This window comes from Salmo trutta, chromosome 39, assembly GCF_901001165.1.
Source record: "Salmo trutta chromosome 39, fSalTru1.1, whole genome shotgun sequence".
Taxonomy (NCBI): Eukaryota; Metazoa; Chordata; class Actinopteri; order Salmoniformes; family Salmonidae; genus Salmo; species Salmo trutta.
This window is the reverse complement of record NC_042995.1, coordinates 9,531,300-9,551,774: the sequence shown is the minus strand read 5'-3', so window position 1 is coordinate 9,551,774 and position 20,475 is coordinate 9,531,300. Positions and strand designations below refer to the sequence as shown.

At 39.3% G+C, this 20,475-nt stretch overlaps 1 protein-coding gene across 1 annotated transcript; it reads right to left on the bottom strand.

The window, feature by feature from the left end:
- Nucleotides 1-698: 698 nt before the first annotated feature.
- LOC115179238 (zinc finger protein OZF-like) lies at nt 699-20,236 on the bottom strand. Its single transcript, XM_029740628.1, has 3 exons — nt 20,036-20,236; nt 4,649-4,676; nt 699-3,853 (listed from the first exon to the last, which is right to left on the bottom strand). The coding sequence occupies exons 1-3, from the start codon at nt 20,234-20,236 to the stop codon at nt 2,676-2,678; spliced, it is 1,407 nt and encodes a 468-aa protein (XP_029596488.1). The 3' UTR covers nt 699-2,675.
- Between the last annotated feature and the right edge of the window lie 239 nt (nt 20,237-20,475).

The window sequence follows — 20,475 nt, the reverse complement described above, 5'->3', positions numbered from 1 at the left end:
TACAACGTTTCCACAGACAAGCTGTCTTCATCAGGGTGTAATGACAAACACTCTGGGTCACTAGTTTATATAGTGTCAAAGGACACACACAGGTGTCTGTAATCATGCCCGGGTGTGCCGATATCATTGGTTAATTCTCAGATATAAAAATAACATGCTAAAAACATGAATGAGAGCATACGATCATAGATACAATTTTGCTACATAGGCCTACAAACATTTACAATGAATAGCACAATCACAAGAATGGCTTCAGATCAAAGTCTACGTTGAGACCGAAGGGAGCAAGGGTCTTTAAATGAAAGATCCAGGCAGCCTCTCGTTTTAATAAATTGTCAGTGTCACCCCCTCTCCTAGGGAGGGTGACATGTTCGATGCCAATATAACGTAGGGACGAAATCGAGTGGTTCGCTTCCAAAAAGTGGATTTCCTGAACCTAATGGTGCTACGAAGCTCCGAGATTCACACTTTTAATTCACACTTTGTTTTACCCACATTTTTACCACAAGGAAAAGTTAAGAGACACAAGCAAAAACTCTTTCAAAAATGTAGAAGCCTATACACCTAATCATTTGTGATCTGACATGCTGTATTGTATGGAAACTGTAGGCTACTAACAACAGCAGCTGCAAAATCCAGCTTACTATTACCCTGGCCAGAGGGACAGGGTCAACAAAGCAGTAATGTTGTGTATTGTATATACAGTATTTCACTTCAAACTGTTTATTTCATTTAATTATACACAAGAGAGGTTGCCGAGCATGAATTCATGTACAAACATTTTTCATTACATTTGTGTAATTTAGCAGATCTCTGGATAAGAGCGACTTACTGGACAAATAAGGGTTAATTGCCTTGCTCAAGGGCACAATGACAGATTTCAAAAAGTGCATGATATACATACAAGCTCTACATTTATCATTAAACAAAAGTTTAGTAATATAAAATAATCCACCCAAACTAATGCTAAAAACTGATCATCACACCATCTTTATCTGATATACACTGTGTACAAAACACTAGGAACACCTTCCTAATATTGAGTTGCACCCCCCTTTATCCTCAGAACATCCTCAATTCATCACGACATGGACTGTCCAAGGTGTTGAGAGTGTTCCACAGGGATGCTGGTCCATGTTGACTCCAATGCTTCCTACAATTGTGTCAAGTTGGCTGGGAGTGGATTTACTCCGAATAGCTTGTTCCATCTCTTCCCACAGATGCACAATTGGATTGAGATCTGGTGACTCGGCAGGCCACTGCAGTAAGCTGAATTCACTGTCACGGTTTCCATGGAACCATTCCTGGACAAGCCTTGTGGCATGGGGCATAATCCTGCTGAAAAAATCTATTTGCAGATGGATACACTGCTGCCATGAAGGGATGCTCCTGATTGGCAATGATGTTTAGACATCCTGCAGCATTCAAACATTGTTCATCTTTTATCAAGGGGCCCAATGTGGGCCCTGAAAACACCCCACGCCATCACACCACCAGCCTGCAATGCCTACACACGGCATGGATGCATACAGTGGTGTAAAGTAATGAAGTAATTTTTTTTGAAGAACTACTTAAGTCGTTTTTGGGGGTATCTGTACTTTACTATTTATATTGTTGACAACTTCTACTTTTATTTCACTACATTCCTAAAGAAAATAAAATATTTTTTACTTCATACATTTTCCCTGACACCCAAAAGTACTCCGTACATTTTTTATGATTAGCGTGACAGAAAGTGGTCCAATTCACACACTTCTCAAGATAACATCCCTGGTCATCCCTACTGCCTCTGATCTGGCGGACTCACTAAACACAAATGCTCCGTTTGTAAATTATGTGTTGGAATGTGCCCCTGGGTATCCGTAATATAAAATTAAAAAAAGACAATTGTGCAATCTGGTCTGCTTAATTTAAAGAATTTGAAATTATTCATACTTTTACTTTTGATACTTAAGTATATTTACAACCAAATACTTTTACTCAAGTAGTATTTTAATGGGTGACTTTCACTTGAGTAATTCTATTAAGGTATCATTACTTTTACTTAAATATGACAGGTTATTTTTCCACCACTGGATGCATGTACTCGTGGTTTCCTCCATACCTAGTCCTCCCATCAGCGTGAAACAGCAGGAACCAGGATTCATCAGACCAGGCAATATATTTCCAATTTTCCAGTGTCCAGTCTTTTCATTCCTTAGCCCACTGCAACCGCAGTTTCTTGTTTTTTGATGAAAGCAAATGGGGATCCATAATAAATACACCACAAATACATCATTAAGGATCATAGCTTTTCACCTGGATTCACCTGGTCAGTCTATGTCATGGTGTCCTTAATGTTTTGTACACTCAGAGTATGTTGTGTCTACCAGCTCATTCCCACAGAAAACTGCAGAGGGAAGCAGTACCACCCAGTCAACCATCAGACTCCATTGTGAGACGTCTCACAGAGGATATTCAACCCTAAGTTAGTTTCGAATGTAAAGTTATTGAGATTAACAAAACTGACAAGGTGCACACTGATCAGTAAAGTAAAGAGAGGCTAACATGCTATAACGCTCCCTTTCCTCGGCACAGTTCTCTCACAGTGAGAAACTATAGGGTTACAATAGTGTTTTACACTTTCTTCACTGCCAATTATTTAATAACATGATACTTAAGTGGAGTGTCTAATATTAGCTGGTCTTAGAGAAATGAGGCTTCTCTCCTTTATGTATACATTGGTGTCTTTTTAAATGGACCAATCTGTAGAACCTCTTCTTACAGTCAGTGCAGTGATAAGGCTTCTCTCCTGTGTGTATACGTTCATGTCGTTTTAAGTTACACAGTAGAGAGAAACTCGCCGCACAGTCAGAACAGGAGTAAGGCTTCTCTCCTGTGTGTATACTTTCATGTCGTTTTAAGTTACACAGTAGAGAGAAACTCGCCGCACAGTCAGAGCAGATGTAAGGCTTCTCTCCTGTGTGTGTTCTCTGATGAACTTTTAGCCTAGTTGATGTTGGGAAGCATTTTACACACTCAGAGCAGGAGTACGGCTTCTCTCCTGTGTGTGTTCTTTGATGAATTTTTAGCTCAGTTGATGTTGTGAAGCATTTTCCACAGTCAGAGCAGGAGTAAGGCTTCTCTCCTGTATGTTTTTGTTCATGTGTTTTTAAGTGGCCCGGTCGAGAGAAACTCTTTCCACAGTCAGAGCAGGAGTAAGGCTTCTCTCCAGTATGTATATGTTGGTGTATTTTTAAGTGGCCCAGTAGAGAGAAACTCTTTCCACAGTCAGAGCAGGAGTAAGGCTTCTCTCCTGTATGTTTTTGTTCATGTGTTTTTAAGTGGCCCAGTCGAGAGAAACTCTTTCCACAGTCAGAGCAGGAGTAAGGCTTCTCTCCTGTGTGTATGCATTCATGTCGTTTTAATTTGCACAGTAGAGAGAAACTCGCCGCACAGTCAGAGCAGGAGTAAAGCTTCTCTGTGTGTATACGTTCATGTCGTTTTAAGATGCACATTAGAGAGAAACTCGCCCCACAGGCAGAGCAGAAGTAAGGCTTCTCTCCTGTGTGTGTTCTCTGATGAACTTTTAGCCAAGTTGATGTTGTGAAGCATTTTACACAGTCAGAGCAGGAGTAAGTCTTCTCTCTCGTGTGCACTCTCTGATGAACTGTCAGAGCCTTGGATGTGGTGAAATTCTTCCCACCGTCAGTATAGGAATACCGATTCTCTCTTGGGTGTATTTTGAGGTGTATTTTTAGCTTTGATAGAAATGGGAAAATCTCCTCACAATGTGGGCAGGGGTGAGACCTCTTAGCTCTGTGATCTTCCTGCTGTTGCACTCTGGATGTAGAGGATGTCTCAACATAGTCTCCTGTGTGAACAACATCAGAAGAAACATACAGTTGGTGTGATATACATGTCAATCACATGTATTTTATGTAGCCATTATTACATCAGAAGTTGTCACAAAGTGCTTTACAGAAACCCAGCCTCAATCCCCAAAGAGCAAGCAATGCAGGTGTAGAAGCAAAGTGGCCACGAAAAACTCCCTAGCAAGCAGGAACCTTGGAAGAAACATAGAGAGGAACCAGGCTCAAAGGGGTGGCCAGTCCTCTTCTGGCTGTACCGGGTGACATACGTATTCATATCAGTAGGCTGTACAATACAGAAGGGAATAAAACTATTCTAAAAGTGGGTAAAAGTCGTGAACATTATGAGCCATATCATCCTCCACTCACTATGACAAGGGTTTGTAACCAGGCTGTATCACATCCGGCCGTGATTGGGAGTCCCATAGGGCGGCGCACAATTGGCCCAGCATCGTCCGGGTTTGGCCGGGGGTAGGCCGTCAATGTAAATAATAATTTGTTCTTAACTGACTTGCCTAGATTAAAAAAAGGTTAAAAAAAAGAAGAGTAATTTCATAGAACTGTAAAACACTGGCAGTTTGTCTACTTCACTTCTTTAGTCTACTCTCTGATCACTCCAGATAACCCAGTGAATAAAGCAAATGCTGGCAATACTGGTATGCAAGCCTCAGTACCATAAAATAACATCTACCTTCTCATTGAAACAGTTCATCATGAAACAGTTCTACTGCAACTGTTCATGCACAGTGGGAAGTTGGAATGAACAGCAAACTTCGTCAGATACAACCTGCTCTTACCATGAGAAACAGATGTCCCAATCTTCTCCTCCTCCTCTTCTTCATCTTTAATGTTGACATTCAGCTCCAGTGTTTGACTGCAGTCTTCCAGCTTCACTGATGCCATCTCTGAATCCTGCAGTGCAAACTGGGCTCCACTGTCACAATCAGGACCCAGTGACTGTAGGTTTGGACTCAGTGTGGAAGGAGAGAGGCAGGCTGGGTTTGTCTTCACTATTGATGTTACCGGCCTCAGATTTACTTCTAGTCGTCCTGTAGTAACAATGAATAACAGACACAAAAAGTTATTGTCTTGACTGTTCTGGCACGTTCTTTATTCTCTATTACAATATATTATATTTTTTCTTGTTCAATTATCTAAATCAGTGCTTGACTTGGACTGAAATAGTTGTCGATACTCATTTTGGGGGTGGTACTGTTAATATTTAGATGCAGGAGCTCCACAATACTGTTGAGGTAATATTCTATAAGAACATGTGCTCAAGCAGTAGAAAATTGAAGTGCCGGTACTCAGCTGCAGTGTGCTCCTGTCCATCTCATGTCAATAGATCAGGTAGGTAAGCATTGACAACAAAACATGAATTTATTCAAATTAGACAAAGTACACGCTACACAACGTAACTAATCTTAACCTATAGTAGATTTCTTGGATTTACATAAATTAATAAATGACTCAAAAACCATTTAGTACAAGGTTGTAGTATGTTTTAGGCAGCACTATGTACTATTTTCCTGAATAACCTTGTCTTCACTGTATTATGTCAATCAAAAACCAATTGTATTTCCCGTTCACATCATATTAACATTTATAGACAAAGATAGAAACTGAATGAGTCTGAATATTACTACATAAAATTGTCTCTCTTTGACGCAGACAGAGTGGGCGCCGCAGTTTTCCCAGCTTGTGAATTTTACACAAAACCAATAACATGCAAAACGAACTCAGAAATCTCAAATAAATGGATTATTTATGAAATGACATTGAGAAAATTATGTACATCCACTCAGACAATCCCAAAGTCTCTAGCTATGTGGCTTGTAAAATAGTTATCACGTTCTTCACTTGGTTTGACACAAAAATAACACATCAACCCTTTATCAAACGTGACAATACCTTAATAGATTTGTTACCTAGCATGGAATGACATGTTCTTTTGATATTAGGAGGTTTAAACCTGCTATTCCATACCTGTATTAATAAATAGAAACAGACACAAAAGGTTATCTTCTTAACATCACAATTCTTGCGCTTTCTTTATTCTGAAGAATGATGTGTGCCAGCCTGGAACTTCCTGTTCCCCCACTACCACAGTGCAACCACAGAACAATGAGACAGATATTTCACCGGATGTATAAATGTGAAGCATGCGCTTAGCGTTTCCACTCACTGCCAAATATGGTAGAGAGAGGAAGCCCGATGGCTGGAAGTGGGAGAAGATGGAACGAGATGGATTTTTGCCGACATTCTACAAATGTTCTAATCAATGAAACATCTGATCTTAATATAGTTCTGTTCCCAAAACTAAAATCTGTTATGAACAGAGTGGACTAAGTTTTGTAGACTTTAACTTTTGCAAAGGTTTTTTTTTTAATTGCGTTGTTTAGAAGGAATGTAAAGGCGAATTGAGTTATTGCACACAAGTGCTTCACAGAGGAGGCGGTGGCTAACAGAAATATGCAGATGTGTGCTAGAACGAGGCAATTGGATCTCGGTAGCTGGTGCTTGGCTTTGCCCGCTATGACTCATCTGTTCCCCATCGGAAACGACTGGTTGTGGCCTATCTTTGGTGCAATCGTCCATGCATTCAGGGATCCTTGGGATGGCCCTACCTCATTATATGAGAAGGGCGGTGCTTAATTTGAGCCGGATCCTCCAGCACCTCTCAGTTTTGCAGTCTTCGTTCCAGAAACCATTTGCCAGGGTCAGGTAGACTACAGATGAAGTTGGAAGTTTTACATACACCTTGGCCAAATACAATTAAACTCAGTTTTTCACAATTTCTGACATTTAATCCTAGTAAAAATTAGTTCAGTTAGGATCACCACTTTATTTAAAAAATGTGAAACGTCAGAATAATAGCAGAGAGAATAATTTATTTCAGATTTTATTTCTTTCATCACATTCCTAGTGGGTCAGAAGCTTACATACACTCAATTAGTATTTGGTAGCATTGCCTTTAAATTTTTTAACCTGTTGGGGGTAGGGGGCAGTATTTGCACGGCCGGATAAAACACGTACCCGATTTAATCTGGTTATTACTACTGCCCAGAAACTAGAATATGCATATAATTATTGGCTTTGGATAGAAAACACCCTAAAGTTTCTAAAACTGTTTGAATGGTGTCTGTGAGTATAACAGAACTCATATGGCAGGCAAAAACCTGAGAAGATTCCTTACAGGAAGTGACCTGTCTGACAAGTTCTTGTTCTTCTTGGCTCTCTTTAATGAAAACTGAGGATCATTGCTGTAACGTGACACTTCCTACGGCTCCCATAGGCTCTCAGAAGGTGGGAAAAAGCTGAATGATGTAATTCCAGCCACTGGCTGAAAAACATTAGCGCTTTTGGTAAGTGCTCTATCAGAGGACAATGGGACGGAGGCGTGTGCACGAGTCGACCCCATGTTTTTATTTTCTCTCTCTTTGAACCTAAACACGCTTTCCCGGTCGGAATATTATCGCTTTTTTACGAGGAAAATGGCATAAAAATTGATTTTAAACAGCGGTTGACATGCTTCGAAGTACGGTAATGGAATATTTAGAATTTTTTTGTCACGAAATGCGTCGTGCGCATCACCCTTCTTTACCATTCGGATAGTGTCTTGAACGCACGAACAAAACAGAGGATATTTGAACATAACTATGGATTATTTTGAACCAAACCAACATTTGTTATTGAAGTAGAAGTCCTGGGAGTGCATTCTGACGAAGAACAGCAAAGGTAATCAAATTTTTCTTATAGTAAATCTGACTTTGGTGAGTGCCAAACTTGGTGGGTGTCTAAATAGCTAGCCCTGTGATGCCGGGCTATCTACTTAGAATATTGCAAAATGTGCTTTCACCGAAAAGCTATTTTAAAATCGGACATATCGAGTGCATAGAGGAGTTCTGTATCTATAATTCTTAAAATAATAGTTATGTTTTTTGTGAACGTTTATCGTGAGTAATTTAGTAAATTCACCGGAAGTTTGCGGGGGGTATGCTAGTTCTGAACGTCACATGCTAATGTAAAAAGCTGGTTTTTGATATAAATATGAACTTGATTGAACAAAACATGCATGTATTGTATAACATAATGTCCTAGGGTTGTCATCTGATGAATATCATCAAAGGTTAGTGCTGCATTTAGCTGTGTTTTGGGTTTATGTGACATTATATGCTAGCTTGAAAAATGGGTGTCTGATTATTTCTGGCTGGGTACTCTGCTGACATAATCTAATGTTTTGCTTTCGTTGTAAAGCCTTTTTGAAATTGGACAGTGTGGTTAGATTAACGAGAGTCTTGTCTTTAAAATGGTGTGAAATAGTCATATGTTTGAGAAATTGAAGTAATAGCATTTCTAAGGTATTTAAATAACGCGCCACAGGATTCCACTGGCTGTTACATCAATAATCCCTTACCTTTGATTGTCTTCATCAGAAAGCACTTCTAGATATCCCAGGACCACAACAAATGTATTTTCGTTCGAAAAAGTGAATCCTTTATGTTCCAATAGCTTGTTCTTGTTAGCGCGTTCTGAAGGCTGCACCAAAAGTTCCATCGTGCGCGGGACACCTCTTTCGAAAAAATGCATTTTTTTTTTTAAATGTAGGTTCGCTCAAACATGTCAAACGTTGTATAACATAAATCTTTAGGGCCTTTTTCAACCAGAGCTCCAATAAGATTCAAGGGGGACGATTGCATTGTCTTTCAAAACGTTTCGAAAGGGGAGGGTAGCCAGGGGTGCCGGCATCATAATGGTGATGGCCCTCCTCATGTGACCACTTTCCACAGCGTCTCATTCAGTCAGTTTTCACAGTAGAAGGCTCAAATCACTTTGTAAAGACTGGGGACATCTAGTGGAAGCAATAGGAAGTGATGAGAGGTGGTTGTTTAACCGCGGACCCATTACGCACGCAGGCAATGAGGAAATGATCGCTGAGACCCAGGTTGAAGACAGCAGAGGTGTATTTAGAGGGCAAATTGGTCAGGATGATACCTAAGAGGGTGCCCATGGTTACGGATTTAGAGTTGCACCTGGTAGGTTCCTTGATCATTTGTGTGAGATTGAGGGCATCTAGCTTAGATTGTAGGACGGCCGGGGTGTTAAGCATGTCCCAGTTGAGATCACCTAACAGTACGAACTCTGAAGATAGATGAGGGGTAATCAATTCACATATGGTGTCCAGGGCACAGCTGGGGGCTGAAGGGGGTCTATAACAAGCGACAACGGTGAGAGACTTGTTTCTGGAAAGGTGGAATTTTAACATCAGCACTCCATTATTGGTCAGACCAACCATACCCAGGTACATGCTGATCAGCGTAATGTTTACATAGCAGGTTAAGAGAACTAACCTGGCAGGTTGGGATAATTAACCTAGCAGGTTGGGATAATTCACATGGCCGGTTTGGAGAATGAAGTTAAGATTAGGAAAATGGTTAGGATAATTAATGTGGCAGGTTAGGATAATGAGGTTAAGGTTAGGAAAAAGGTTAGGGTTTTGCTTAGATAAAATGCTAGTTGTCAAACAATCAACTGGTTGTGCAACAATCAAATCAGCCACACAAAACGGTCTTGAGTGGCAACAAATATTCTCAAATTAGCTGATTCACTTTCCATACACCCACCTCTGTTGATCCTCCCACTTCAGTCAACACGCCCACTTTCAGACACAATCTATATATGCTGTTACCAAAGACTCTTGCTTATGGCTGGCTGAGCTAGCTAGATTTTTCTACCCAGAGACCACCAAAGAAAATCCTGATTGGATATTTTTTTTCTCTTCAGTGTTAACCCTTCTCTTTCCAACAACAACTGAAGAGATGAAATCAGAAAATGAATACAATTATTGTTAAAACGAAATACAAATTAAAACGTAATTATATTTTTAAAAATATATACATTTTTATCAAGCCTTAGCCTTCTCTGAAGGCCCTCATGGGTCCACACTAGTTAGATCTAGATTAAATAATCCTGACTTTAAATCTAGACTAGGACAAGTCTGAGACTATTTTAAACCATGTCTGAGAAAAGCCATTTCAGTTAGTACAAATTAAAAGTGGAATTTATTCTAGGATTAGGCTTAATCTGTGTCAGCGGAACTGCACCATAGAGTTTACTAGATGAATGAAGTGACGAACCATTCAGACCAGCCTTACTGATTGAACTTTCATAACTACATTTGTGCAGTTGGAAGTTCTTCATGGATGTGTAATGTCATAATTCAACATAGCAATAGACTGGGTCATAACTTAGAGGTTTAATTCATGAATAGCATTTAAAGCTAGAACCTGGTTTTACCATGAATGAAAGATTTCCCAATGTTCTCCTCCTCTTCATCTTTAATGATGACATTCAGCTCCATTGTTTGACTGCAGTCTTCCAGTTTCACTGATACCAACTTTCGATCCTGCAGTGCAAACTGGGCTCCACTGTCACAATCAGGACCCAGTGACTGTAGGTTTATACTCAGTGTGGAAGGAGAGAGGCAGGTTGGGTTTGTCCTCACTGTCAATCTGTCAACTCTGGATAGGATCCCAGTCCGAAATAGAAGTCTGAGCTCAACCTCCTGGTCCTCCCCTGTTCATGCCACACCCCCTCCCATTGTTACTGTGTGTATGAACACATTTTGAACAATGGCTTCCTAAAATGCTGTGGTGCTTACTAACACAATAGGAAAGGTTGTGGTAGATGTGGATCAACACAGGTGAGTTCACAGCTCTTTCACTCTGAACAATGGAGGCATGGAAAGGGTAACGCAAGCTTCCTCTCTGGTTCCATTCCCCAATAGTAAGTGGATCATACTTGAATTGTGGTAGTAATATTGTCCCTGGACTTTGGCACCATTGAAAACACTAAAATTATTTTTTTAAATTACAAATACATTAGTTTTATTTCACATTTATTTAAATATAAAAAATGTCCTTTATAGTGCAAAACATTATTTGTATGCATTGTAGAACATACTGGGGGCTAGCTAATTGGCATGTAGAGGTGTAGTGACATGTATTGAGTAGATACATAGACATTTAAATTATTTAGCATGCTATCAATTAAACAAACACATTTTCTGTATAGATAACCCATAGGCTGAGCAGTAGAATGTAGAATATTTATTTTTCATTAGCGGATCAATCAAGTTCCATGCAGTTATCCAAATACATTCTTCATCATCAAGGACAAAAATAATACATCTAGTTTTAAAAGACAATTTAATAAACATATGTAGTAGTTTCAAAGTATGTATATCATTAAACAACCGTCGCTTAGGGAGAGGTGAAATTTACATAATTGTTACCTGGAGGAAAATGAGGGAGTGTCATTCTTTTTAGATTTCAGTCAAGGGGAGGGTTTAGTATTTTTACATTTAGTTCAGGGAGTGTCATGTAATTTGCAATCAATCAAATGTCACATTGCTCAGGGTTTGAGAATTAGTTGCCTATTATATCTCATGATGCCCCTCCTTCCTGATTCTCTGCTGGGTGTGCAATATCAAGTGTGCCAAGTGTAGTCTCAATAAAAGGACTGTTAAGTTCTGAACAAACAGAGGAGAAACTCAGATGGACAACTAGTAAAAGCACAAACCAGATTTATTCAACCTACTGGACACGTCAGCTGTAAATACAACATACAAGTCACACAATGACATATTTATACCTTCCAACTAGGCAGAGTCACCACTCACCCCCTATAAGATAAACAATCAGTCTATTTCTCAGAGGACCTAAGTCTGTTCTTTTTACTGGTATTGTCATGGCCCTGCCTGTTCAGAGCAGCGTGAGCGGAGAGGTGTGTGAGATAGGACTGTGGTTAGTGTCGTTGGGGTGGATCCCTCCGGCCCTCCTCCCAGAGGTTTCTTCTCTCTTCCAACATGATCCATAGACTATACTATAGGCCTAGGCTATACCAAGACCATGCTCGGAGACAAACAGTGCAAAGTTATATTTATAAGAAAATTTACTTTCTTTCCAGTTTTTTGTGTACGATGGCACTTCAGGAGGCGAGGCTGCAGAAATACAAAATATCTGTGTGCGTGGACTAAGCCTACTGATGTCCTGTTCAGTTTGAGAGGGTGAACCTGAAGATGAGGAAAACAAGAGCTATGGCTATAATTTATTTGAATAAAAACAATGTTTAATTGCAATTTTTTGGTTTTTATCCTCTCAGTCAGCCATATTTGAGTAATTTCTATAATTCTTTATTTTTTAACCCCTATTTGTCTGCTTTTTTTTTTACAGCATTTTTGCTACATATACATAGATTTTTAAATGATTTGGGAAAATGTATTTAACATACATGCTACTTTTATATATAACAACAATACATTACCAAACAAACTCTTTAAAACCAACCCTCAGCCACTCTCACCATAGACTGCCCTTGGTTTCCATGTGCCATATATTTATCAATTGTGCTGTGATGTTTTACAAAATGTTTGAATCTTTTTAAATCGTATATTATCCACAGATTGTGAGCTAAAGATGAAAACCTTTCCTATGAGTATTATTGTATTATTTATTGATTGCCTATGGCTTTCCAGATCGCCCAACACTGCTATTTGTAAGGTTAATTTTAAGTGCATGTTGTGGTTTTTTAACCATTCCTGAACCTGTCACTAGAAACAAGCTACATAGGGGCAATACCAGAATAAGTGATCTATTGATTCTGTCTCTTCGCAATAAAATCTACAGAGCTGAGATTGTTGTATTCCCCATATATATATAGCATTCTGTTTGTGGCAATACTTTTATATAATAATTTAAATTGAAAAACTAAGTGTTGAGTCAACTGTAGTTTTTTGTACCAGTTCATAAACCATGTGCCATGGAATTGGTACATCGAACATTTCCTCCCATTTATTTTGCAACCTGTATGGCGCAGCTGTCAACATTTTTGTCCTCAGATGATATTTTTCTATTTATACCAATTCCTTTCAGCCAATTTGTATCTTTAATATATGGCAGACAAACAAGTTCCCTACTTTCTCCCTTTTCCACTTGCCTCCTCCATTTTTGTGGTAGTGCTGCAATCAGTTGGTTGTAAATTTGGATTGAGAAGATATTCCCATATATTTTCGACAACTGCATATGTGATATAACTCCTCACTTTCTATTCATAATATCATTAATAAATATAAAACAAGTTTTTTTTAAATCCATAAAGAATGTTTTTTATTAATCAATATATTTGAGTTTAACCATTACATTTGTTCTATCTTTTCTGGAGGATAAATTGAAATTGTAACCAGCTTTGTATGGCTTGTTTAAAGAAAGGGTGATACTTTAAACAAAATTTCATTTTCAATTAGTCGGAAATGAGAAGTTGTAATCTGTATGAAGGCAAAAAAGCAATTTTTGAACAAAGGATGAGCTTTGCTTAATCTACTGGACAACCATTTTGGGTTTAAGTATAACTTATGTATGAGTGAAGCTTTTAGTGAGAGGTTTAAAGCTTTAATATTTAATAATTGTAGCCCCCCAAACTCATATTCATTATATAAATAGGCACATTTAATTGTGTCTGGCTTAGCATTCCAAATAAAATGAAATGTTTTTTTGCTCATATGATTTTAAAAACAAATCATCTGGAGTAGGCAATGCTATTAGTAAGTAAGTAAACTGTGATGGACCAAAGAGTTAATCAATGTAATTTTTCCATAACTAGACAAGTATTTACCTCTCCATGGTTGCAGAACCGTATCTATTTTTGCTAACTTTCTATTGAAATTAATTGTGGTAAATCAATTTATATTTTTTGAGATGTGAATACCAAGTATGTCTACTTCACCATTCGCCCATTTTATTGGTAAACTACAAGGTAGTGTCAACACATTTTTTTAATGATCCAATACGTAATATGGTACACTTGTCATAATTAGGTTTTAATCCAGAGCTGCTAGAAAAGTGATCAAGATCTTCAATGAGACTGTGCAGGGATCCAGATTGCGGATTTAAGAAAAAATTGGAGTCATCAGCATACATTGACACTTTTCTATTTATCCCCTGGATTTCTAACACCTTGATGTTCTTGTTGGATGTAATTTTAATAGCTAGCATTTCAATGGCCATGATAAATAGATATGGAGACAACGAACAGCCTTGTTTTACTCCTCTTAAAAGCTCAATACTTTGAGAAGTAACCATTGTTTACATCTGGGGTTGCTGTACATAACTTTAACCCATTGTATAAGAGATTCACCAAAATTAAAGTATTCCAGGCATTTATATATAAATTCTAATCGTACTTTATCAAATACCTTTTCAAAATCTGCTATGAAGACCAGACCTGGTATCTTAAATGTTTCATAATGTTCAATTGTTTCAAGTAATTGTTGTATATTATCTCCAATATATCGTCCATATAAAAAACCTGTCTGATCAGGATGAACAATATCTGTTATAACCTTTTTTATTCTATTATTCTATGCTATGTATTGAGACAGGATTTTCACATCACATCATTGAGGTGTTAGAGGTCTCCAGTTTTTCTAAATGGACAGGATCTTTATACTTACCACCTGGGTCTTGTTTTAGTAGTAATGAAATCAGACCTTGTTGAGGACCTGAAAGTCTACCGTTTGTATAAAAGTAATTAAAATATGCTAATAATGGATCTTTGAGTACATCAAAAAGGTCTGATATCCCTCTACTGGTATAGTGTCAAGCCCTGGTGTTTTTTCCAGACTGAAAAGATATTATTGCCTCAAAGTTCCTCTTCTGTAAATTGGCCTTCACACCGGTCTTTCTGTAAATGTGTTAATTTTACATTATTATAAAATAAATCCATACAGTTAACAGTGGAAATAGAGGAGACAGAAAAGAAAACATTTGCTTAAAATATTTTGCTTCCTCTTTCAAAATATAATTTGGTGAATCATGGATAACTCCATTATTTTAATGAGTTTCTGTAAATTCTTTCTGGTAGAATTTCTGTGTTGAAGATACAAGAAAAATTGTGTGCATTTCCCCCATTTTCCATCCAATTCGCTTTATTTTTGTAATACATTACACTTGATCGTTCTTGAATAAGTACCTCCAGTTCTTTTTGTTTTTCCACTAACATATTTTGTGCCTCTATAATAGTTTCCATTACCATCTACCTGCTCTGTTACTTCCTCTATTTCCTTTATTAGTCTAATCTGTTTTGTCCTAAACTGCTTCTTTTAATGATGAGTATTGTATTGAATGGCCTCTGAAAGTACATTTGAAAGTGTCCCATACAATAAGAGGATCTGCTGTACCTACGTTGTACAAAAAGTCAATTATGAATTATATTGTCTTAGTTAAGAACAAATTGTCATCCAATAGGCTTTGATTACATTTCCAATATCCCTGTCCACGTGGAAATTCTGTAAGAGCTATATGAAGGCCAATTAGATGGTGGTCCGATTGCATTTGGTCTCCTATTGATACTTTTGATGCCAGCAAGAACAAGACTAGGAAGTAATCAAGACGGCTAGCTTGATTAAGCCTCCTCCATGTATAACTCACTAGGTCAGGGTTTTTCAACCACCATATATCCACTAGTTCTAATGTATCCATGATCTTTGTAATCTCCTTAAATGCTTGAGGGTGATAGTTTGCAGAATGATTTCCTTTACGATCCATTGAGGTACTTAAAACCATATTATAATCTCCCACCATAATAACAGATTTTGTTGCTTGTGAGCTCAATAGATTATTACATATATTTTTGAAAAAAGTGTGGATCATCATTGTTTGGCCCATATAGATTAATTAGTCAGATCTGTTTTTGGTCCAATAGCATATTTAAAATAATCCATCTTCCTTACGGATCTATTTGCACAATCGGATAAAAATATGTATTAATTAGTATAATCACCCCTTTTGAGTTTCTTTGACCATGAAAAAAAAAAATACTTCTCCCTCCCATTCCTTTTTACACTCAACCTACTCTATATTTGTAGAATGAGTTTCCTGTAAACAATATATTATATTATTTCTCTTTTAGCCATGTAAAAAAAAAAAAAAAACATTTAATGAATACTTGACCAGTCTCAACGTCAACAGTGAAGAGGCGACTCCGGGATGCTGAGCCATATCTGAGACTGGCCCATAAAAATAAAAAGATTAAGATGGGCAAAATAACAGACATTGGACAGAGGAACTCTGCCTAGAAGGCCAGCATCCTGGAGTCGCCTCTTCACTGTTGACAATGAGACTGGTGTTTTGCGGGTACTATTTAATGAAGCTGCCAATTGAGGACTTGTGAGGCATCTGTTTCTCAAACGAGACACTCCAATGTACTTGTCCTCTTGCCCAGTTGTGCACCAGGACCTCCCACTCCTCTTTCTATTCTGGTTAGAGCCAGTTTATGCTGTTCTGTCAAAGGGAGTAGTACATAGCGTTGTATGAGATCTTCAGTTTCTTGGCAATTTCTCACATGGAATAGCCTTCATTTCTCTGAACAAGAATAGACTGATGAGTTTCAGAAGAAAGTTCTTTGTTTCTGGCCATTTTGAGCCTGTAATCGAACACACAAATGCTGATGCTCCAGATACTCAACTAGTCTAAAAGAAGGCCAGTTTTAATGCTTTTTTAATCAGAACAGTTTTCAGCTGTGCTAACATAATTGCAAAAGGGTTTTCTAATGATCAATTCGCCTTTTAAAATGATAAACTTGGATTAGCTAACACAGCGTGCCATTGGAACACAGGAGTGATGGTTGCTAATGATGGGCCTCTGTAAGCCTATGTAGATATTCCATAAAAAATCTGCCGTTTCCAGCTACAATAGTCATGGACAACATTAACAATGTTTACACTGTATTTCTGATCATCAATTTGATGTTATTTTAATGGACAAAAAAACTGCTTTTCTTTAAAAAAAACAAGGACATTTATAAGTGACCCCAAACTGTTGAACGGTAGTGTACATTCGTTGTCACTGTTGATATTGTCCTGCAACATACTGATCTCCTGGGAGGGATCAGCTGAGGTCATTTAAGAATTGTCTTAGTACCTCTAACTTTGCTAGGTTTCTGTCTATTCGGTGCTGGCTGACATGGGGGAGTATAAAACAATTTGGTTCCTGTGGACCCACTAACGTGGTGGATTGTCGACCTTTCCTGATTTGATAAGCTACAGGTGACACAGTTACACCACAATCTCGTGTGGCCCCGTCCAGTGGGGCAAGAACTTTGCCGCAATGCCCGCGGGTTTGGTGTATATGTAGTACCACATATAATCCGACCTCGAACACCTGAGGCCTTTTTGTCATAAATGGGTCTTGTCACCTTCTGCACTTCTTTCCAACTTTCCTTGAGCGTACGCAAAGGTAGTTTGGAGGTGAGTTCGCAAATCCATCACGTGTTGATGAGCCGTGTAGGCGGTGGCTGCGGCGACATCTCCCGGTTGGTACAGGAGATGCAGTGGAAGTGTCATTTGCCGGCCCTTCATCTCGATTGGTGTTATTCCCGTAGACCTGTTGCGTGTGGCTCTGATCACAATCAGTACCAGTGGGAGTTTGAGGTCTCAATCTTTGTGGTTGGCTGCCACATATTTCCTCAGGATTCTGACGATTGTCTGGTTGCTCATTTCTACCCTGCCAGAGCTCCTAGGGTGGTACGCGGTGTGTAGTTTAGCTTTGACTCCCAGGAGCCACCACAGTTCGGTCATTACAGCTGCCGAAAAGTGGGTTCCTCTGTTGCTGTCAACGGTTTCTCCTGGCAGGCTGAAACGACTGAAAATGTGGTTGAGCAAAAGAATGGCCGTGCTTTCCGCTGTGTCATTGGTTTGCGGGCAGGCACTCCATCTACTTTGTCAATGCGCAAGTCACTGTGAGGAGATAATTCTCGCATCTGGCCGACCTGGCAACTAGGCCGACCCAGTCGATCTGGATCGAGCTCGAAAATCAAGTTGTCCGGTCTCTTAGCTGTGCTCGCAAGCTCTAGAAGTGACGAAAATGGCAAAGGGCCCTTTGGCAATGTGGGCAGTAGGGCCCAAGAAGTCAATGAAGTTGGGATACATGTTCGACAGAAACAGTTGTTTGAAAGGCAATGGCTCTAATATTCCTGTTTCAGTGAGCATGCCAAAGTAAGCTGAACAATGATAGTAGGCTTGTGAGTGTTTATTTCGTGCTTGTTTGACATTGTTAGCCAACGAGCTATCATGTTTGCGAGTCTCAGAACCGCTGAATTCTATTTTCAAAGCCGTGGCAAGTTTAGCGTAGTTGTTTTGCACGTGTTGCTGTTGTAGACGGGTGAACCTTGTCACATGTCTGTTAGACGTTAGCTTCAACAGGTAAAGCCTGTCGATATATGTAGCATTAGGGTAGCCATCCAAGGTGTCCTCTATGTCTGCTAAGAACGTCTCAGTGTCGTTTGGCTTTCCTGGACCGGGGTCAAAGATGCGGAAGTTTGACGATTTTGTCAAGTGCCAAGTGCGCGGGGAGCATCTGCACCCTCCTGTGGGGAATTGTGGGCCGAAAAGCCAAGCTTTGGTTATGTTGGCGAGGGGGCGCCAGGTTACTGTGGGCCGAATGGTCAAGAGGAAAAGACTGAGGGACCCCTAAGAGAGGTGAAGTCTGAAATCTCCTGTCGTCTACATTCCTTCATTCCCTGAGCTCCGGTTGTGAGCTAGGTTGCTCGGTTAGATAGCGCGTGACTGTTCTGGAGTTCCTCCAGATGATACCTAGGGTGGTATTCTGCTGTATCGCAGAGTCCACCTGGGAGATGGTGTTTATCTTAACCTCTCTGGGGTATGTGGGACGATTTCGTCCCACCTACGTAACAGCTACTGAAATTCCAGTGGCGCGATTTTTGAATCGTTAGAAATACTATAACTTCAATTTCTCAAACATATGACTACTTTACAGCTATTTAAAGACAATAATCTCGTTAATCTAACCCCACTGTCCGATTTCAAAAAGGCTTTACAACGAAAGCAAAACATTAGATTATGTCAGCAGAGTGCCCAGCCAGAAAAATTCTGACACCCATTTTTCAAGCTAGCATATCATGTCACATAAACCCAAACCACAGCTAAATGCAGCACTAACCTTTGATGATCTTCATCAGATGACACACCTAGGACATTGTGTTATACAATACATGCATGTCTGTTCAATCAAGTTCATATTTATATCAAAAACCAGCTTTTTACATTAGCATGTGACGTTCAGAAAAAGCATAACCACCGCAAACTTCCGTGGAATTTACTAACAGTTTGCTAAATTACTCACGATAAACGTTCACAAAAAGCATAACAATTATTTTAAGAATTATAGATACATTACTCCTCTATGCACTCGATATGTCCGATTTTAAAATAGCTTTTCGGATGAAGCACATTTTGAAATAATCTAAGTACATAGCCCGGCATTACAGGGCTAGCTATTTAGATACCCACCCAGGTCAGCCTCCACCAAAATCACATTTCCTATAAGAAAAATGTTCTTACCTTGCTTGTTCTTCATCAGAATACACTGCCAGGACTTCTACTTCAATAACAAATGTTGGTTTGGTCCCAAATAATCCATCGTTATGTTCCAACAGCGACGTTTTGTTCGTGAGTTCTAGACACTATCAGAATGCTTCTTCACGGTCCCGCGCGTGGCGCATTGGCGTGTCAAAAATGTCTAAATATTCCATTATCGTACTTCGAAGCATGTCAACCGCTGTTTAAAACCAATTTTTATGCCATTTATGTCGTAGAGAAGTGATAATATTCCGACCGGGAGTATGCATTGAGCCTAAACAGCCGAATAAAATTTCTCCTCGGGAGCGACTCATGCACGCGCCTCATTCAAAGGTCCTTTGAGCATCCACTTACAAAAGGCGATAATCTGTTTCAACCTGAGGCTCCCTCGTAAACCTTCAGGTTTTTCGCGGGCTCTGAGAGCCTATTGGAGCCCTGGGAATTGTCACGTTACAGCTAAGATCCTTACTTTTCAATAAAAAGATGCAAGACGCACGACTCGTCAGACAGGGTACTTCCTGCTTGAAACCTTGTCAGGTTTTTGCCTGCCATAGGAGTTCTGTTATACTCACAGACACCATTCAAACAGTTTTAGAAAATTCAGAGTGTTTTCTATCCAAACCTGAACAATAATATGCATATTCTAGCTTCTGAGTTGGTGTAGGAGGCAGTTAAACATGGGAACATATTTTTTCCAAAATTCTCAATACTGCCCCCTAGCCCAGACAGGTTAAACACGTAGGTGTCGCACTTGCTCCGCCTCATACTTATCTGTCATGGTTTTCAGGGAGAGGTCTCGAGTGCGAAGCAAGAGATTAAGTGATGTGATGTCCTCCTTTTGCTTAGAGATCACGTTTTCCAACTTTCTCACCTGGGCTTTCTCATCGTTCATTAAATCAGCGACTTCAAGGAGTTCCGCTGTTTTGTCATCCAACTTGGTAAATGTGTTCATTAACTGATCGTCTTTGGTCTGCAGCTTTTGGAATAGAACATTATTGCTTTGAGTGTAGGGCATCAAGTTGCTCGCCCCTGTTTTTAGCTAGCTCGTCAGATTCATCTAGTTTTGCGTGGACTTCATCGTATATATTTTGGGCTAAAACGAATTGTTCCTGTAGAATATGGACTTGGTCAAGAGTTTGTTCACGTTCTTTATCATAAGTCTAAGCCAGATCTTTCAATTAATCTGTTCTC